This window comes from Limulus polyphemus, unplaced genomic scaffold, assembly GCF_000517525.1.
Source record: "Limulus polyphemus unplaced genomic scaffold, Limulus_polyphemus-2.1.2 Scaffold1982, whole genome shotgun sequence".
Taxonomy (NCBI): domain Eukaryota; kingdom Metazoa; phylum Arthropoda; class Merostomata; order Xiphosura; family Limulidae; genus Limulus; species Limulus polyphemus.
In genome coordinates this window covers 16,996-36,400 of record NW_013667592.1, presented here as the reverse complement: position 1 = coordinate 36,400, position 19,405 = coordinate 16,996, and the positions used below count along the sequence as shown (strand labels likewise).

Below are 19,405 nucleotides of genomic sequence, written 5' to 3'. Positions count from 1 at the left end.
CACATATTTGTGAGATATAGTTAAGCCTATTTACACACATTTTCTACATTCCTTTTTTTTTCGGTAATCTATTTCACAAAAATTTTGTCAGGCTCTAATGATGGTAAACCATATCTACAAAGATAAAATTAAAAATAAATTGCTTAATTTATGAATCTAATAATAATAATCTGAGATAATATTGAACTGACAGAATATGCTTGAAAAATATTTCAGAACATTTAAATTAAAGACAGGTTTAAGCTGAGTAACAAGTAAACCAAAGAATACTATAGAACTGTTAAACAGTGTAACAAAAGTAAGAATTAACATATTCTTAACCGTGTATATATAACATGGTCAAAGATAGCTGTTCTTTTTTTTCATATTCTTATAAATAAATGCTACAAAGAATGAAGAAATTTGATAAATAAAGTACAATTACAAGAATTAAAATAAACCCTAGATAGTCGTTTCTTGTAATCAAAAGTTATCATAAAATGTATTTATTTCTTGACAAACATGAGGTGTTAACAAAGCAGCAAATAATAAATAATTTAAATAGAAAACTAACAGAATTTGTTTTAATAATATCACGTCAAAAAAAAAGTGAACTAGTATAATATCCTGCATGACATTCATCTGTTAACTTTACTAACAAACACTAATTTCTTTGTGAATCTTGTTATCCAACATCTAAAACAATTTAGTATAAATAAATGTTCGAATCGGTAGCTTTAAGAAGGGAGCTTTTTACTTCAAAATACAATTAATTATGAATTATATTTATATAACATAAAATATTTGCCTGTTTAAAGTAATGAAAATAATTTAGATCACTATTCGTTTTGTTTTACTCAAATATACGTAAAACTAATTATAACAAAAATGATGAACAAAGCTTGGTGTAAAAATAATACTACTAACAAAGTATAATTACACTTAGGATTAACATTTAACACACAATATAAACTTTACTTCTACTAACACAAACTCATGTTTTAAAAAGAATGAATGTTTTGGATTTCATCAGTTAAGAAATGTGTGTAAAAAGTAACCACAAAAAATTAAATATTCAGTTCAATATATGTTGAAAAAGGTTCATAATTGTATACAATAAACCTGACGTAAGACTGAGGCATCATCAAAAGTGAAAGGAATTAAAATAAGGGAAATTTTAAAAGTAATAAAAAAAAATTATTTGAATGATACGTTTGTCACAAAATTATTTCATAACACAAACCTAACTTAAGTATAAGTTTCATATCAGCTTATTAAATATATCCAAAATCCTAGGAAATCAAAATTGTGAGTAGAATAAGAAACATATTTCTAAAATAAATCATGGGTATAAAATAACTAGCAACTTGAAAATAAAATTAATTTGATAATTAAATGATGAAACTAAAAATAAAATAAAATGAGGGAATTAAAAACTATATATGTTTGTGTATATGTGTGCGTTTTAAACACTAGATTTCATATACAGAAACTAACAAAAATGTAATTTTGAAATTACACACTTGGTAAATACCATCAAATCTCAAATAACTATGTGCCATAGTTAATATATATTATATAAAACTATCTGTTCATACTTCAAGTATTTTAAAATGAAATTCTGTTTAAAGGGCTAGATTTTTATTATAGTTTTGGTTATATTTTACATGAATATCTAACTAGATAATATTTGATTTCTGAAAAAAAAGTTTCTACATGCAACATGCTTTCTATTTATTAAAGTAGATAATTAATAAAGATTTTTTTACAGAACTTAAAAGTATGAAACTGGACTTAGTTTTGCTAACTTTCTAATAGTTCTATTATTTCTAATTTAAGAAATGTAAAGGAAAAAAGATGTTCATTTAGTTTTTACTTGTAAAGAAAGACGTGCCCTAATTCTAGTAAAGATAAGCTTATTAAAGTACTAATCCTTAGGCCTACTAAAGACTAGTAGTAGCACGTAGTTTTGCAGGTAGTGGCAGTTGTGGACAGTGTAGAGCTAGAAGGAAGCAATATACAACTTAACGTCGTAGTACAGCATTTAAAATTCTAACGTTAGGAACTCAAGCTTACCAGTGCAAAGAAATTTGTATGACTGTCCTCAAGACTCGCCCCGTTTGAGACAAAACTGGGATGCGTCATGGTCACTCCATGGCGAAATATGTTCTTAAATTTTGTAATGAACCACCTATGTCATTTTTAAACCCACTAAATTACATAAAATGTTAACCCTAACTATCAGTCAACATATGTCACACATATACATAAGCAGCTCTATAATGAACACAATATGGCGCAAAAGTGACAATACTTGTGATTGGATATTCAGGGTCACATGCTAAAATGTTGCTTTCTCGTACATAGTGGCTCACGTGGGGCCTCCGAGGCTTTTCATATATCCAAAGTTGTGGATATGTTTGGTGGTATTTGGTTGGTTTATTATTATCTTCCATAATTTTTGTATCCATTTTATGTTAAAACTTAAAAGCAATCTGGTAAGACGATTATTCTTTCAAATTCAAGTTTTATCTTGACTTTGAAGCATACTGAATCATAATTTTATTATAGAGTTAGGACTAGTGATTACCATAGTATAATAATAGGAGATACTTATGTTTGCTTGTTGTAGTTGTACTCAATAGAACTCATTTAGTGCATTATACTACTAGTACTAAAGGCTACAGTACAATGCCATAAAAATCACACTTTAGCTGTATGCAAATTTTACAGTCATCATGGCAATATATTTAAATTTTGTTTTATGTTATTCATTTCACTGTTTTATTACCAATAATTAGTATAAGAAAGTGCTTTTATCAGCTTTAAATTTATGGAAAGGTATTCCTGATGATGTTGTATAATAATAGGAATTATTTTAAAATTCCAGGTTGTAAGTTATTTAATAGTAATAGATTTCTTAAGTTATATTTAATGGTGGGTGTGCAGCAACAGCCTCGAGGGACCAAATGGTCCCTTGTCTGTATGTTACGTTACTTTTTTCAGACATAATTCCAATAATATCTTTCAAGCTTAAGAGATTTATGTAAGTTATAAATTCATATCTAAAGCTACAATGAAGCTTTCATATCTGTAAAAAGCCAAACCATAATCGTGATGGAGAAATATTTTCCCCAAAAAACTTTTTGTTTTTAAACTATAGACAAACCAAATTAGTTAATCTTGTGCTAAAGAAAATACATAGTAAGATAATAAGATATGTTCTATGACCTGTTAAATTCTGTGTATATTTGAGAATTATGGGCTTGATTGTGACTTTCAGGAGTCTTGGAAAGTTACAGTACACAACACTTGTGAAGCTTGCTTACTTGTTAATAAGTTAGAGCTAATATTAGGAAAGATTGTGTTATTAAAAGGAGAAAATAGCAGATTAGGAAAACAGAGTTTCAGTAAAAGTTGCTTTGGGGAAGGGTTAGAATGAGCATGTTGGATTTAAAAGGGTGCACAATAGTAAAAAAAAAAAAAAGTTGTGGCTACAGAGATAGTTTGAGTTCACATTCAGGTTCCAGTATCTAATATTTTTCAACTTTTGGCTGTTTGCAATAAGAAACAGTTATTTGTAGTGGGGAGCACAGAAATACTAGTACTAGAATTTACTAGCCAGTTGCTAAAGTACACAATATTATAGTGTGTTAACGGTATAGTTGCTAGCCTCAAAAAACATTCAATTTTTGCAGTGCATGTAGTAGCAACTGTTGGAAATTACAAGTCAGAAGAAATGCTTAAAATACAGATAAATTCTTCAGAAATTTAAAGATCAAAATAAACATGGCCCTTTTGGAGCTGTTCCCTTGGGCAAAATGCAAGAATGAATACAAGGATCCAAATCTTCAAGTTCAGTGAAATGTTAGGAATATTAGAAGAACAGGTAGGCTGATTGGACCTGTGGAATAGTTTTCAGGATAAAGGTGTTAAATATTCTAGAGATGGACTCTACTTACAGGAGGTCAGGAAAACTAAAAATTGGTTATAATTTTGTGTAGTGGTGAGGAAGATGGAGTGATTGTGAATAAACAAACTGATAGATAACTAGGGCAGTGAGGAGATTAGAAAACAATTTAGAACAGTGGTCCTCAGCAGATGGGTCACATTAGGCCCTTGAAAGCCTGATATGTGGCCTGCACTATGATTAGATATTTAAAAATAAGCAGATCTGTATTGGGAGAATGATGTATTGAATTGTATTTTCTAACAAGCTCAGACCTGGCTCTTAGCTTTATGGTTATTATATCAATTGACACAGTATGGGAAATAATTATGGATCATTGATTAAATGTTTAACAAAGTAAATTATACATTTAAAGCTAAGTGTGTCAGACATAAAGATAAGTGCAGTATGATCAAGGATAAGTCTAGTTCTACTTTTTTGAGTATTAGGAACAAAATGGATGAGCTCAGGGCTCCAATTTAATAGGAAGGTTGTGATATAGTGGTTTTGCCCATCCCTGCTGACCCCTAGATTGAATAAATCGGGGTTGGTTTGCTTTTCAAAGTGGAGAACGTGGTTCACTTATCGTACTGTCTCTGGAGTATCATTCCTCTGGACTCCCCAATGCGAGTATCCCCCATTTCTCCTAGTGGAGTGTGGGAGTCCTTACCACTCCCAGTTTCCAGTTGCTGGAGTATTGGACAGAGGTCTATTCCTCCTGGGTGCCCTCCTACCAATTACCCTGGATGGTTTTCCTAGATGTATGGTGGGAGCAGGACCTACCTACACAGGTGCCTCCTCATAATTCCAGTTCAGAGATGAGTCTTTTCTATCTGGTTGAGTTGAGCATGGCCCTTGTTTTTGGTCATTCTCTTCATATTGATGATCATGGAAGAGGGTCTTCGATTTCTTATAATTCCACACATGGAATGTCACTTTCTGAGCTATTGGTTGGACTTTGTTTGTTCTACATCCTTCTCATAATTCTGTGGCAGGAAGTGTTGCCTTGCCTCTCGGGTTGGGGAGTTAGGATTTTGGTTCATTATCCCAGGCCAGGTAATCTCTGTTTCTTCAGGTTAAGTGAGGCATGAAAGGTCCTCTAATTGTGAGTTTGGTTTGTTGCATTTTGAACTTCTTCAGGCTGGAGTAAGGGTTTGTCCACTTTTGTGTTGCTTGTCTTCTCTTTGTAATTCTGGTGGCTCAACATGCAACATACTGTAACATTTAGGTTGTGTTCCAATAATACCACATTACTAAACAAAACTAAAGCAACAGCAATTCTCATGCCCTAGCCACTGTGCTTTGGGTCCTCAGCCCTATAATTCCAATATTTAGGGGTTGCCTTAGATTATCTGTTCATCTGTGGGACTATTGACATCATCACCCTTGAGATCAACAAATCAACCATTGTGATCTTTACTTTCTGTTCATCCAATGATTTTCCTCTTTTTTTTTATACAGTTTTCTTACAAATTCTGGATCAGAAAGTTTCAGATTTCTTTCAGAAAGAAGCAATCAAAATCTTTTATAATGCTTCTCTAGGCTTTTTTACTCAAAGTATGTGCTGGTATTTTCCATTCATTGAGTATTAATTTTCATTTTTACATAGATGATTCACTTAATCTGAAGGTCTTATATCCACACTGAGCCTTCCTACCTTAACTTGAGCTGTGATAGAAGACAACCACTGTTTCTCACTTATTTTGTTATTTGCCCTGGCTGATCCTCATTCTTGTTTGGAGGAATTCTTTTTATGTCCTGTCAAGGCTATTCAATGTTATCTCATGCATACTGAATCTTTCAGATAGTCTTAGAAAACATTCATACCTTGCGACAAACTACACTCCTTGAATCATGCTTTGGCTAGATTAACACATTGGCTTGTGCAGTTCATCTGTTGTATATACCTTGTTGTTCTCATTGCCAAATGGTAAATATGGTGAGAATATCTGGTTAATTCTCATCAAATTCACCATTTGGCAACGTCTTTGGCATTCTGGTTGCAGTACCCATTACAGGATATCCTACAGACTGGTATGTAGGCAAATTAAAATACATTATTAAAACTTCATTTACATTATTTTCTCTTCATCTTTGAGATTCCACTTGCCTTTGGTTGTAGTTATTCAAGCCAGATAGAATTCCTAACAGTTGAGTTCTTCTCTATTACCTGCATAATTACCACTTAGATCCATACCTATGTTGCACATGGTAACTCAGTTACAACTATACCCACAGTTTCTCTTTCATAATATCAGACTATATTTGAAATGATTTGTACAGTTGAGACTCTCACATATTGAATATACTTCTTAGGCAAAATTACACCCTTTGCACTGGTGCTTCATGAGAGTGATGCTCTCTGGAAGTGGAAAGAGGATGCAGTTTGGTAGCTGATGATGCCTCATCAGATACTTTACCAATCTCTGCATTTGAGACATTGGAGATGAGACACCTGTTTCTCATATAATGTATCATAACTCTAACCAGGACGGAAACCACCTTACAACTTTATTTTTATATTTTCTTTATCTTATTTTGTGTTCTTATTGCACTGTCCAATTAGTTATTACCAGTCTCCTCCTCTGAGAACTTTCCACTACAAGAATAGGACAATGCATTGTGCTCTGATCCTTAATACCTAGTATGTTACCACCTCTGAGTTTGTGCATGGCTCCACAGGTATTTATATACCTTTCATACCCCTCCTATATATTATTTAAAAGGCATGTAGGATGATGAAATAACCTACTGACAAGAAGGGTTTTGTTTCTTAGTGTCCTGTTTTTGGTCCAGTCTGTATGAGGTTGGTTCATTCCACTTGATTCTCTCGTGTATTGAGTCTGCTCACTTTCACTCTGGTTCTGGATTCTACCCAAATTCTCTTTGTTGCTCATATATTTCATTTGTTGTGGCCCAGACTGTTACCTTTCTCCTGAAGAGCCTGGTTTTTGGTGAAACAGTAGTCCTTATGACTCCCTCATCTATTTAATTGTGGTTATTCTGGCTTTTAATATTTCAGAGGTAAGTCTACTTGATTTGAATCTTACATTTTTAGAATTAAAATGTATTTCAAACAGGTACTTACTTGTGAAAAACATCCCCTCGAGGTATGTGAGTTTCCTTTGTGACTGCAAGTAAAGGTGAGAGCGAAGAGTTGATGCATGCTGTGTATTTTGTCAAGGACATTCAGAACCTAAAGTTAGATGGTTCTTAACAGCAACTCAACAAAAATTTGTTATGAAATGTTAAATTATAGGTGTTTTTCTCACAATATTCTTTGTTAGTCAAGTAATGAGTCAGAAATAGATATGTGAAAAAATAACATTTCACACGCGTTTTTTGTCTGCCAGAGGCCTATCATTGTAACAGTAACATAAAACTACATAACTTAAAATCTAACAAGTATAAATTGAAATATATTAGGCCTTGTTTCGTTTTGAAATACATAAATATGACTTGTAATGTGTTTTTATCACATCAATATTTTTAGTATATACAAAAAAATACTTTCTAATAGAAATTGCATTGACATTAACTCCATATACCTGTAATGCACCGTCTACTGTATTTAACTAGTAAAGGCTTAATGTGTAGCTTTTTTAATGAGGATATATTTGCCAAAGGCCTGATGGTGTTGCAGTAAACTTTTGATTTTATATCTAATTGATTTGGTTGCTTGTATATGAGTAAGTATGTTTACTTGAAACCTGCTGACAGCCATTTGATTACTTTCATGAACAGTGTAATGTGATAATTAATGATGTAATTATTAATTGACAAATAATATTTTCAGAACGTAATAGTAACTATTTATACTAAACATGAAGTTATGTTTTATGAAAGTGAGTTTTCTTTAAAAGAAATATTTAGTACTTGTATGGGTTACTGACAATGATTCTAGCTTTACTGGTAATCTGACCCCCCCGCCCCTTTTTTTTTGGTCTACTATATACAGGGTGAAGCAAAAATATCTTGCCTCAAGTCTTGAGAAATAATATTTATTTTAAACTGTTATATACACTGAAATCTAACCAATGCAAATTAAAATAATAATGAAAGAGCATTATAATCAGTGCCAGGATAATGAGATCAAGCACTAATATTTTAATATTACATTCTAATACTGAATAAAATCTCAGTGAAGTGATTGATAAAAATGAAACAATACATAAACATTTTAAAAACTGTCTTATTGTATAAACCAAAAATAGGAAACTAGTATTTATGTTTTTATTTATTTGTTTTTAAATTGAAAATAATGAGTTTTTAAAACATTTTTATATTGTTTATATATATATCCACCATTGCAAATTCTGTAACAAGATCTACTAAACAGTGAAAAACAATTATAGTATTCTATACTGGTACAAATAATAATAACTTCCAATCAGAGTCAACTATGTCCTTACAGATAAATTAAATATTAACCATCAGTGTAGCTAATCATATGAAGCATTAGCAACATTTTATGATGTTGGTTGAGTATTTGGATAATTTTTATGATACGAAAACATATATGTAGGATCAAAGAAGTAGGTATAGACCAAGAAACCCCCCAATAATATAAGTACTTTTTAGGGATGAATTTTGGTTTGTATAATTGAAGTAATAATTCACAAGTATTTAAGAGTGTGTTCACTCATACTGTAATTTTTAACACACAAGGATGTTGATAGAAGTTAAATATAGAAAAATACGTATTATATTTGATAAATTTTGAATTGGTACTTTTTATCACAAAATACTAATCTTTTCTTTTTAATTAATAAAAATTGAAGTTTCTGTTTAGTAACCAAATTAAACACCTTGAAATTATTTTTATACTAAAAATGAATCATGTCACTAAAAAGTTAGTTTTTATTTATTAAAATTTACATTTATGATTTTTTTTTCACTTGTAATTGTAGATCAAAGCTTAGACCTAATACTCTAATAAATAGTATCAGTTTTAGAACTTGTGATAATATCAAATAGTCATCATTGTTTTCATGATTGGCTGCCTAGAGCAACTATCAGTTCTAATGTTTATTCCTTTTTGGTGAGACCTCATCCATGATTGAATTAAGATTTTAAATTTAAAATACATACTTTTTAAAATTTGGATGTATCTTTTATAAGAATAAATATACTTATACACACACCTCATACTGAAAAAAAAAGGTTTTCAGTAAATGACCAGAATTTTGGGAGACGTTTGATTATCAAAGTTATGGAAAGATAAGTGGCTTAGTTTTCAGTTCATTTTTTTATTCTGTGTGGAAATAAAATTACAAATTGAGTTATGTTAGGTAGCTTAAAAAAACCAGCTTCTTCATTTATGTCTCTATGCTATTATTACCTCTGCTACCGAAGGTGGATGGAGGTTATCTTTTCACCTCTGTGTATGTTTGTCAGCAAGATTTCTCGAAAACATCTGAATGGATTTGGTCAAAAGTTGGTATACATTTGGCCTATGACCCAAGCTAACAAAAATCCAAAAAACTCCCCATCTGCTAACATGGGGACTGATTTTTTACACTATTTTTGCTTTATAATTCAGTCAAAAATGATTGGATTTTGATGAAACTCGTTTAAAGGTGTGGTTGATACAAAAATTTCTGAACAAGATAAGAAAGCAAAAATGGCTCATGTTTGTTGATAAGGATGGACATACAGACACATTTTTGTATCTTTTGAGAGACAAATATCATCAATGCTATATGGCGGAGGTATGCACTCTACTGAGTACCCCTCTAGTTTGCTGTGTCATCTAGTTAAAGTTATTAGCAATGGCCTCTCTTCTATATATACATACAATATCGTGCAAACGTTTTGTAGTGACCTGTTATGATTCTGTATTCCCAATGGGATCAAATATGGTATGAACACGACGTGGAATTTCAAAGTATAGGAAGTGATATGTAATTTTGGGCTTGCTATTTGAACTGTAATAATAAAAAATGTTACTGACGTATAAAATTCTCTATTGGTGGCTTCATATTTTTTCTATCCAGAATGGTTAAATACTGAAATGCCAAGAATTTCAACAGGGGACCAACTTAGAATTTTTTTACAATGTGAGCAAAATTACAGTCAGTGTGATATTGGTTGCAAAGCTGGCTTCTCTAAGTGTGCAATACAAGAATTCAAGTTCAATAATTGATAGAAAAAAAGGTGTGGTTGATACAAAAATTTCTGAACAAGATAAGAAAGTAACCTTCAAGTATTGCTTAAGAGACAGAAAAAAATTTGGTCAAGTTAATTTCATTAGGGTACCAGTCCATTGTTCTACTGTAAGAAGATCTTTAGTGAGGAGTTGTCTAAAAGAAAAAGTGGCTACTAAGAAACCTTTCTTACATAAAAGCAAAGAGCTGAAATATACCAAGGAATGCAGAAGTAGTTTTTTGGACCAGTGAGTCTAAATGTGAAATCTTTAGTTCAAAGAAGGCAATATCTAAGGAGGAGAGTTAGAGCAGAATATAAGGATATGTCCATAAGACAGCTATGAAGCAGGAAGTGAGTCCATTCAGGATTGGAGCTACATCTCAGAAACTGGAGTGTAATATCTGCTGAGGATTTACTAAATAATGGATGCAGCAAGGTATAAGCAGATAGTAATACATCCTGTTATACCTTCTGGAATTGGTTCATTTTCCATCATGATTGAAAACATGGGGCCAATACAGAAACTGCACTTGCAATGCAAAAAAAGGAATGTGGGGTGCTCATCAATATAGGATCATTTGAATAGAATAAAAAATAAAAAGGAACCAATCACCAAAGATTGACTTTGGTATGGACTTCTTGATGCTTATAATAATATTTCAGAGGAGTTTTTATAGAGACTACAAGAAAATTGTCCACAACACATTCAAACAGTTTTGGAAGATAAAGTAGGGCCCACAAAATATTAAATAATGTATGACCATAGTTTGATAATTTTGTTTACTATTGTAGAAGAAGTATGTTTCTTTACTTTGAAAAGATTTTCTATAATATAAATTCTGAAAACATATGAACGGATAGTTTAAAACTTTGGCACTGCACCATACGTATAATGACATTTGTCTTCATATCATAAAATGTCAACCTCTCAAAAAAGGTGTGCAAAATCAGTGCTGTAAATCTTTAAATATGTTTCTAAAGTTTTAAGAATATTTAAGGTTAAATGTATTGGCCTTAAAACTTCCATCTTATTCATTTACAATCTGATGGCAATGGTTACTTGCTATTGCCTGACACAAAGTTTCATTGTAACAAAGCTCCTGTGAAGGGTAGTGCACAAACATTTTGACAAGCTTTTCAGAGAGATGATCATTTTATGTGGGCATAAAATTTTAAAACCATGTTCAGCAGACCAAAAACACAAGTTTGTTGAAACTGCATCAAGGAAATGACAGAAACATGGTTGAATGGGAAACTTTGTTGATTTGAAGATGTGAAAGTTTGTAAACTTAAATTTATCTAGTTAATGGACAGTTTCATTGCAATGGCTTTTTTGGATTAAAAGGTTCTCTTTCATAACCTATTCTTCATTCTGTAGATGAGGATGTTTTTTTCAGAGCCCAGTACTCTCCTAAATGCTCTGAGAGTCTTTCCATTTCTGTAAATAAGTTTCTCATCTCCAAAATGTGTATGTTTTGTTAAGCCATTAGTCGACTCATGTATGATTTTGCTGTGCCTAATGGTTGAGAATTATCCAAGAACTAAATGTTTTGGTGCTAAACATGTCTGCTTTGTGCCACAACTCGTATCTTCAGTAACACACCACAACACATTCTTATAAAGTGTGATTAACCCCGTGCGTTTGCATCATTCAGCAGTTGTGCAGAGAAAAGTGCTTACATAATGTTTAGTACACTATGATTGAAGCCAATATATCCACTTGATGAAGTCTTGACTTTTTTTTTTCTCTTCTGCTGGATATGAACAGCAACAGACATCGCAACTCAAAATGCATACTGTTTGAGCCAGATATTGAAAATGATACAATTAACAACTGGAGCTAACTAGGGGAATAATCATCTTAAATTGAGATACTACATTTATGTTGTTTATATGTTGCTGGACTACTAATTAATGGGTAAATGTACCTATAAGACTATGTTAAAAAATAAAAGCTGAAAAAAAGTATCAGTTTGTGCTTGGCATATTTCTAATTCTTTATTTGGCAATGCAATCACAGTCTTCTGTTCTAACTAATACTTGCAGCTGTGAAGAGTAGAGTAACTGGCATGATAATAATAGCTTACTAAGTTAGAAGAAATGCTCTTTTCAGTAACTGTAATATCTTTGGGATTGTTCAGTGAGTACACAATTTTATTTTGGTTCTTGCAAGTACAGTTGGCTGGAGTTTCCTTTGGTCTTTGAACTGGAAAACAGATTGGAGGCCATGATGAAAATTCTTTTAATTGGTTTGGATTAATTGCATATTTCAGAACAAACACCCCAATATTTCATGAAAGAATACATTAACGGTAGAATGAAAACATACTCTAATAGAAAGAAGTTTTTGTTATAAGATTAACACACATGTTTTCTTATCTTTGTTGTTTTGTTTTTTTTAATTATTTGTACAAACCTAACTAAGTAAAACAGTTGTATGTTTACACTTATTAGTCTGTATTAAAACTTCAGGACCCCGAAATGTCCTAGATTTCTGGAGTAACGAGTTCATACTGAAAGAAACTAACAAATGAACTGTCTGGTGAGCTTCTCGCTCTGTGCACAAGTTTCTAGTATTTTTGTCTTTCATCTGTTCCTGTTACAGAAGAAGAAGAATGTTGGTTTTTTTAAATTTTCAGATGTGTACAGGACATTTACAAGTATTAAAATAGTGATTAAATTAATGTGTACAAAAGATAATTCATTTTTAGTTGCCTTAGAAAGTTTTGTATAGAATTAAAATTTTTTTGAATAAGCTTTTTTCTTCCTTTTTAATTTCACATAATTTTATAAACCATGTTTCTGTAAATAAAAAATAGTAGGTATAGTCATATTAAAATTAAAATTGAAACATAAATCAGATTTTTCAGTCTATTTTTAAGGGGGAAAAAATATGGATTTCATTAATAAATTATAGGTTTTTGCCTAATTTATTTGGCAAGTTTCCAACTGGAACTATTTGTACAATCACTATTATTGGGACCAGAACAAGTTTGATGTTTTTCTGCAGAAAAAGCCTGATATATTTGCAAGTAAAGTTTATAAAAACATATACTACACATGTGGCTCAGGGTGATTGACAAAATAACCACTTTCAAAGTATAAGTTTAACATATTAATAATGTGAATTACTTGAAGTACACATTTCGAAAGAAGGCTACTATAGATTAGTTAATAAATTAAACAGAATTTCATAGGAGGTTCTTACAGTTCAGCTGACACAGGTATTTTATTCTTTTCTTTTTCTCCACCGAACCATTTTTAGAAATTAAATATGGATTATTAGAAAATATTTACCAAAAAAAAATTATCTTGAGCATGTACCTTTGTCATGAACAGAACAAAAAATTTAATAAACTACACAGATATATAGAATGATGTAAAGTTTTATTTACTGAAGTTAAAGAAATAATAATTAATTTTAGTTTTTGTAATCAGCAAAAGATCACATAATCATGAAATTAAATAACCACATTAAACTTAGTATGGTATCATCTAATTCAGCCTTAAGACCTACAGAAATGCTGTTAAATGTTTTTCACAGTTAACTCTTCCAGTGGAAAGAATAATTACATGTCATCCCATGTCCTTGAGTTCACAAATAATTGTACATGTTTTTTATGCACATGTACACAAAGTCACACGTACGGCCATTTAGTCCTTGCGGTATATCCTTTGTATTTTTTCTTGGTTTTGAGACCGGTAACAATTGTTGAACTAGCAGGATAAGCAGAAATTCCACCAAAGAAAGTATCAGTTTCTGGATGAAACCTGCAATAATCTGGGACTACATGCAAATTTTCTGGTAACTTCTCCTTGGAGCGAACAAGTTCATCATACGGTGATATTCCATGCACTGGAGTGCTATAAAATTTTAGAACATCTGAAATAGTGGTGACGGTATAAAGATCGGCATTTGAAATCTCATGTTTAAACACTTTAATGCACCTGGTCAGCAGCTAAAAGAAAACAAATATGGAAAGAGTTTTAAAACCTAAAGCACAATATTGACCAAACAAGCCCCAAAACATTATGTAATACTTTAAAGTAATACTTTCCCTTTTCAATAAACCCATTTAGATACAAAAATAATAGAAGATTTGTGCTAAAAAAAAGTACAACTTAAGAATGGATATCTAATCTCACTTCGAAACAGCTTCCTTTATAAAATATGTTAAATTACCAATGAAGTGGTTAGTTCGTCACTTGTAATGCTTTTCTTTTAAGTAATTTATATTTCACCAATATTCTTGAAACAAAAGTTGCCAGCATAAACAATCTAATTCAGGTGTATTCAATACATTTTTTAAAGGTTTATATTTCTCTGTAATAATCAGAAGCTGAGAACTTAATATCAAGAAAGCATTCTTATTTTACTTGTCAGACAACAGCACTACAAATCAAAGTACGAAATGATTATACTACAAATGTAATCTTACATTTTGCTACGCTTAGAAACCTAACTTTCAACTCTGAAGGAGTACATAACCTAATCAGTGTTGATCCAAATACTTAACCTAAAATTAATATTTCTCTAAAAGACAATTGAGAGGTGCTTCCCTACTAGCTGCTCCTCTCAACTTTTAACATTCTCAAACTACTAATTTCCCAAATTCAGTCTGACAAGCTCCCTCCTCATGAAAGATTAGTCAAAAATTCCGTAATGTACCTTGAAAATGACCCTAGAGACATACTTGAGGAGGCTAAATTCAATAAAATTGGCTGTTTTCTATTTGTTTCTTGACCTCCAAAATGATAGAAAGATAATGACACAGAAATCCTTGATATTTCCCTCGGATATTTAATAATTCATGGAATTATTTTATATTGGGTATAAAAATAGACCCTTGTTCATTGATTTCAACCTCTGCATAAAATGCACCATCAGTTGATAGGATGTTCACGTAAAGCATGGATAGTTGACAATTACAGAATTTGCCAAAACTACACGTAAATTTTGTGATAAGTATTACATTGGAGGTGATTGATAGAATTAAATCAACATCAAATGAAGATTTCTTAAAAATTATTTGGCATAAGCTACCGGCAATTTACCAACAAATTTTACTTAATTTGCATAAGAAAATTTGATTCAGTGTTTGTAAATGAGCTACATCAAATAAAAACTGAATACAATAGTATTTTGTCGCACTGCTCAGCATCCACTGGACTTCAAAACTCAATGAAACCAATAGAATGGAATTTATGTATTTTTTGCCAAGAAAATTCTGAAATACAAAGTATGTACTGTTACAATGTGTAAGGTTAGCAGCAAAATTATAGATTCATTATGATATGACAGTAAACTCTGGTGACAAACTATCATTCAGTTTACTATAAACATTTTCACCAAGTGGCCTCCAGAGTAAAAGGAAATGATCTCATACTACTATGGCTGGTCCAAGACTTGTATTATATTACAAAACAAGGTCACATTTTGGAAATGACTGAAGTCTAGAAGTGGTGAACTTGATGAGGTAACCAGTGTTAGTGTTTCTTCATTATATGTCATCAGAAGGGCAGCATTAAAACAAAAACTCCATCCTTTGATCGATTAACAATATGAATTCATCTATCTTATCTATATACTACCAAAACTCTAGAGATTGTTTGCTTGTCTGTAATTAAATACAGCAAAAACGGCGCACAATATGAGAATAGAAACAGAATAAAACAAGTTTCGTTAAAATCGAGCCATGGGTTACCGAGTTAGCGCCGTTTTTCGGGTCACTTTTATGAAAATTTCTAGCATGAGTAATTTACATCACTCTACCGTTCGTGCTCATTACGAAACTTTTTCTCTCAAATATATTTCCCTATCAATGTTCCCATCTTCATTAAAAGGTGCAAGATGACAAAAACAAGATCTTGAAGAATTTCTCAATAATGTGCCTTGGTTATGGTAGGTAAGGAAATGAGAAAATTTTCTCAGTCAAAAAATCATTTGCTGTGAGACAGTGAGAAAGATTTTTCATTTGGTGAATTTTGTAGTGTATCAGTTATCAAGTTTTGCTGTTTCTTGCAGTAATTTGAGCATGTTAGTATGAAATGTTTTTCTGAAATAGCTTTTTTTGATAGCAATTATGTTCTAATAAACCAAGAATAACATTACTATTATCTGTTATTTCTTATTTTCAGGCATTTTGAATCAACTGTGAATAAGGTTTGTTCATCACAATACCTGAAAACTCTGACTTCACTTTTTTGAAAAATGGTCTTTCCTTTTACTCCCGATCGACAATCAAATATCTTTTCTTGAATTATGAATAACAAGATTGGATTGAAATATTTAATTAAATTATCTCAAAATAAACCTTCATTTTGGTGCAATATTGAAATTAGCTTGATTTCGTCATAACCTCTGAATAGTGGGTGACCTAACAAGTCACGGGTGGTCTAGTATATCTCTAAAACCAAGCAGTTCAGTGAGAGAGAAAAATGTTGGCTACCAGAAAGTTTGTCCATCTGCTATGAATAAACATTAAAAGCTGTGGACCTATTGGTTTAAAAAAAAAATGATAGTTTTATTTTTTCAAATGGTGCATTCAACTTTCCAGTTAAGGTTGAAAACTGTTTCATGTACTTGCTTTACAGACATAAGCAAAAGGGAAGTCACTGCATATGTATCTAATAGTTCATGACTTCACTGATAGGTGGCCAAGACCAACAATTAACAATTACTTATTTGGAGGCAAGGCACATGTGTTTTTACACCCATTGCATATGTATCTAATAGTTCATGACTTCACTGATAGGTGGCCAAGACCGACAATTAACAATTACTTATTTGGAGGCAAGACACGTGTGTATTACACCCATTGCTTCCCTCCATGAAAAGTATGGGATGGATATTGAAGAACGACAGCCTTGCTACTGTACCAACGTCTCTTCCGATTGGTCCAAAATTTTGTATTGAATTTACTTATTGCAACTGTTGGGTAGCTTTCATTCATTTGAATGCAAATGTAGAAGCTCTAAGCTTCGATACACAGCAGTTTGTAGTTGTAAAAATTAAATATGTTGGAATTGATGAAGAAGTTTGGAGACAGCACTTGAACTGTTTTTATCTATTATTATTAATTTTGTACCATCAGCCTCTATTCATTTTTAATTTTTCTAATCCAATAGTTACTTAAAGTGAATTTTAGTAAAATAAAAATAATAAATTAATGTTTTTTGAGTCAAATGTAAACATTTTTCAACTAAATAACAGTGTAAAATAAAACTCTGTAAAAATGTACAATAACTTCATAGATTAGTTATAAATTTTAACTATGCATTTCTGAAGAAAAGTGAACAACACGCATATTCATATACATTAATGGTGCTGAATTCAATAAAAACAGTTTTCCATTTGTATTTGGGCTTTATGACCTTCAAAATGACAGAATTTTTCAATTCAAGATTGCTGTCAATGTCTTATTATTTAATATTGACAAAAATACAACAGACATCACTTTGAAAAATTAAAATTTCTTAGAAACATTTGAATATAAAAACCAACTCTTGACTTACATTTATTTTAAGTTTAGCCATTAACTGTATTGTTTAAAGTTCACATTGACATAAAAACAATACCGTTGTGATCAAAATGAAATAGAAATATTGTTAGATTCTAGTAAACTATTACAACAAAAACAATTTTTTGGAACTAAGCCTTTGCAATAGTGTCGAGAAGATAAAGCTCCATTTAAAATTTTGAAGGTAAAAATATGTGTATAATACACTAATAAGAAAAATTAAACCATGAATTATCCAACCTCGAATGTATCATTTAAATACAGTAAAACAAAAAAGAAATTTTCACTATCATCACACTAAATACGTGTATCAGAATTATCAGGTCTTAAATAATGTTTACATGTGTGTGTGTGGAGGGGAGGGGGGAGTACTAGCACTAGCAAACATGGCAAGAGTTCAGTAGGTAAGCAGTTTGATAGCAGAATTTAACATATAATCTGTAATATTATGGTATACTAGTATGACTAGTGTTAAACCACTAAATGCTTCATCATACATGTAAACAAGTACAAGGTGACAGTTACTGTCAAACATTTTAACAAAAAATCTAATAACCACTTCCAGGTAAATTTTCCACAAATTCATTGTAACTAAGGGCTAGAAAATTAACTATAAAATTTCACTTTAATAAATTCCCCCCTCTATATATATTGTTTGTTTGTAATTAAGCACAAAGCTACACAATGGGCTATCTGTGCTCTGCCCGCCACAGGTATCAAAACCCGAATTCTAGCATTGTAAGTCCGCAGACATACCACTGTGCCACTGGGGGGCGTATATATATATATACAGTTTGAAATGTAACTGATACATAGTACTTTTTACATTTGATAATTGATGTTATTTATAAAAATATTAGTGATATAGCTAAGCTTTATGTTTAAATAATGATTAATGCACAAACCTTGTACTTCAGTTGGGGATCAGAGAGAGATGTTTCTGTCCACTGATCAGTGGTATTTGAACCAAAAACATCTTTAGTCAATTTTTCCAATTGATATGACACATCATCGGGTGGATTATATGGTTTCTGTGGTCTACAAAATCTGATAGAAATATAAAAGTTGACATAACTAGGCTTTTTGAACAAAGTATAAGTAGTTAATGCTAAACAAAAATAAGAGAGGTAGCATCAAGTTCTTTATATACTTGGGTCAAAGCTTTAGAAACAACACTACACACACACACATATATATATACATTTTAAATTACTCTCCCCAAATAACAACTTAAAGATAGGTTTTCCATTTTTAGTAAATAGTGGTCTAGTTAATGGAGGTATTGTAAGTATGCCTATACCTGCCAAGCTTGATTTAAAGAGATTTACATGACCCCTAATAAAGTGCAGAAGTATTGTGGTAGGGTATTATTCTGGAGAAGTGAATTTTTCATTCCAAGTTGGACACAGTTTATGCAAGAACATAGATACCAAAATGTGATAAACAAACTAAAGAAAAAAAGTTAAATATACAAAACTTTTGTTTTAAACGCGATACATTCAGGAGGTTTAGTAATGTGAAATATGGGGCTTTGTGTTAATACACGTATGTCTACGGGTCAGAAAAACCAGTAGTATCGTGTCTTTTTTGTCCCTTTACCAAATGTTTTCACCATCTTGTTTTTGCCAAACCATTTTGCAAGTAGGTAGGTCTTGTATCTCGTGGTCAGTGTGGCTTTGAACTTTGGACCCTTGGTTGAATGGTCTGCATCGTGCTGTTGTGTCCTTGAGCAAGACACTTTACCCCATTTGTTTCAGTCTACCTAATTGTTTGCTGGGTATTAACGTGTGATGGACTGGCATCCCATCCA

General features: G+C 31.5%; 2 protein-coding genes across 2 annotated transcripts in view; both read right to left on the bottom strand.

Annotated features, from left to right (window-relative positions):
* Window positions 1–2,261, bottom strand: part of LOC106465561 (mediator of RNA polymerase II transcription subunit 13-like) — a 73,431-nt gene extending 71,170 nt beyond the window's left edge. Inside the window, exon 1 of the mRNA XM_013925789.2 lies at window positions 2,056–2,261. Within this exon, the coding sequence (XP_013781243.1) occupies window positions 2,056–2,124 (69 nt within the window). The 5' untranslated portion in view covers window positions 2,125–2,261. The remainder of the gene's footprint in view (window positions 1–2,055) is intronic.
* Window positions 2,262–13,443: 11,182 nt separating this feature from the next.
* LOC106465560 (39S ribosomal protein L50, mitochondrial-like) overlaps window positions 13,444–19,405 on the bottom strand; it is a 12,768-nt gene continuing 6,806 nt past the window's right edge. Inside the window, exons 2-3 of the mRNA XM_022393485.1 lie at window positions 18,501–18,642; window positions 13,444–14,034 (exon numbers count right to left, since the gene is read on the bottom strand). Of these exons, the coding sequence (XP_022249193.1) occupies window positions 13,714–14,034; window positions 18,501–18,642 (463 nt within the window). The 3' untranslated portion in view covers window positions 13,444–13,713. The remainder of the gene's footprint in view (window positions 14,035–18,500; window positions 18,643–19,405) is intronic.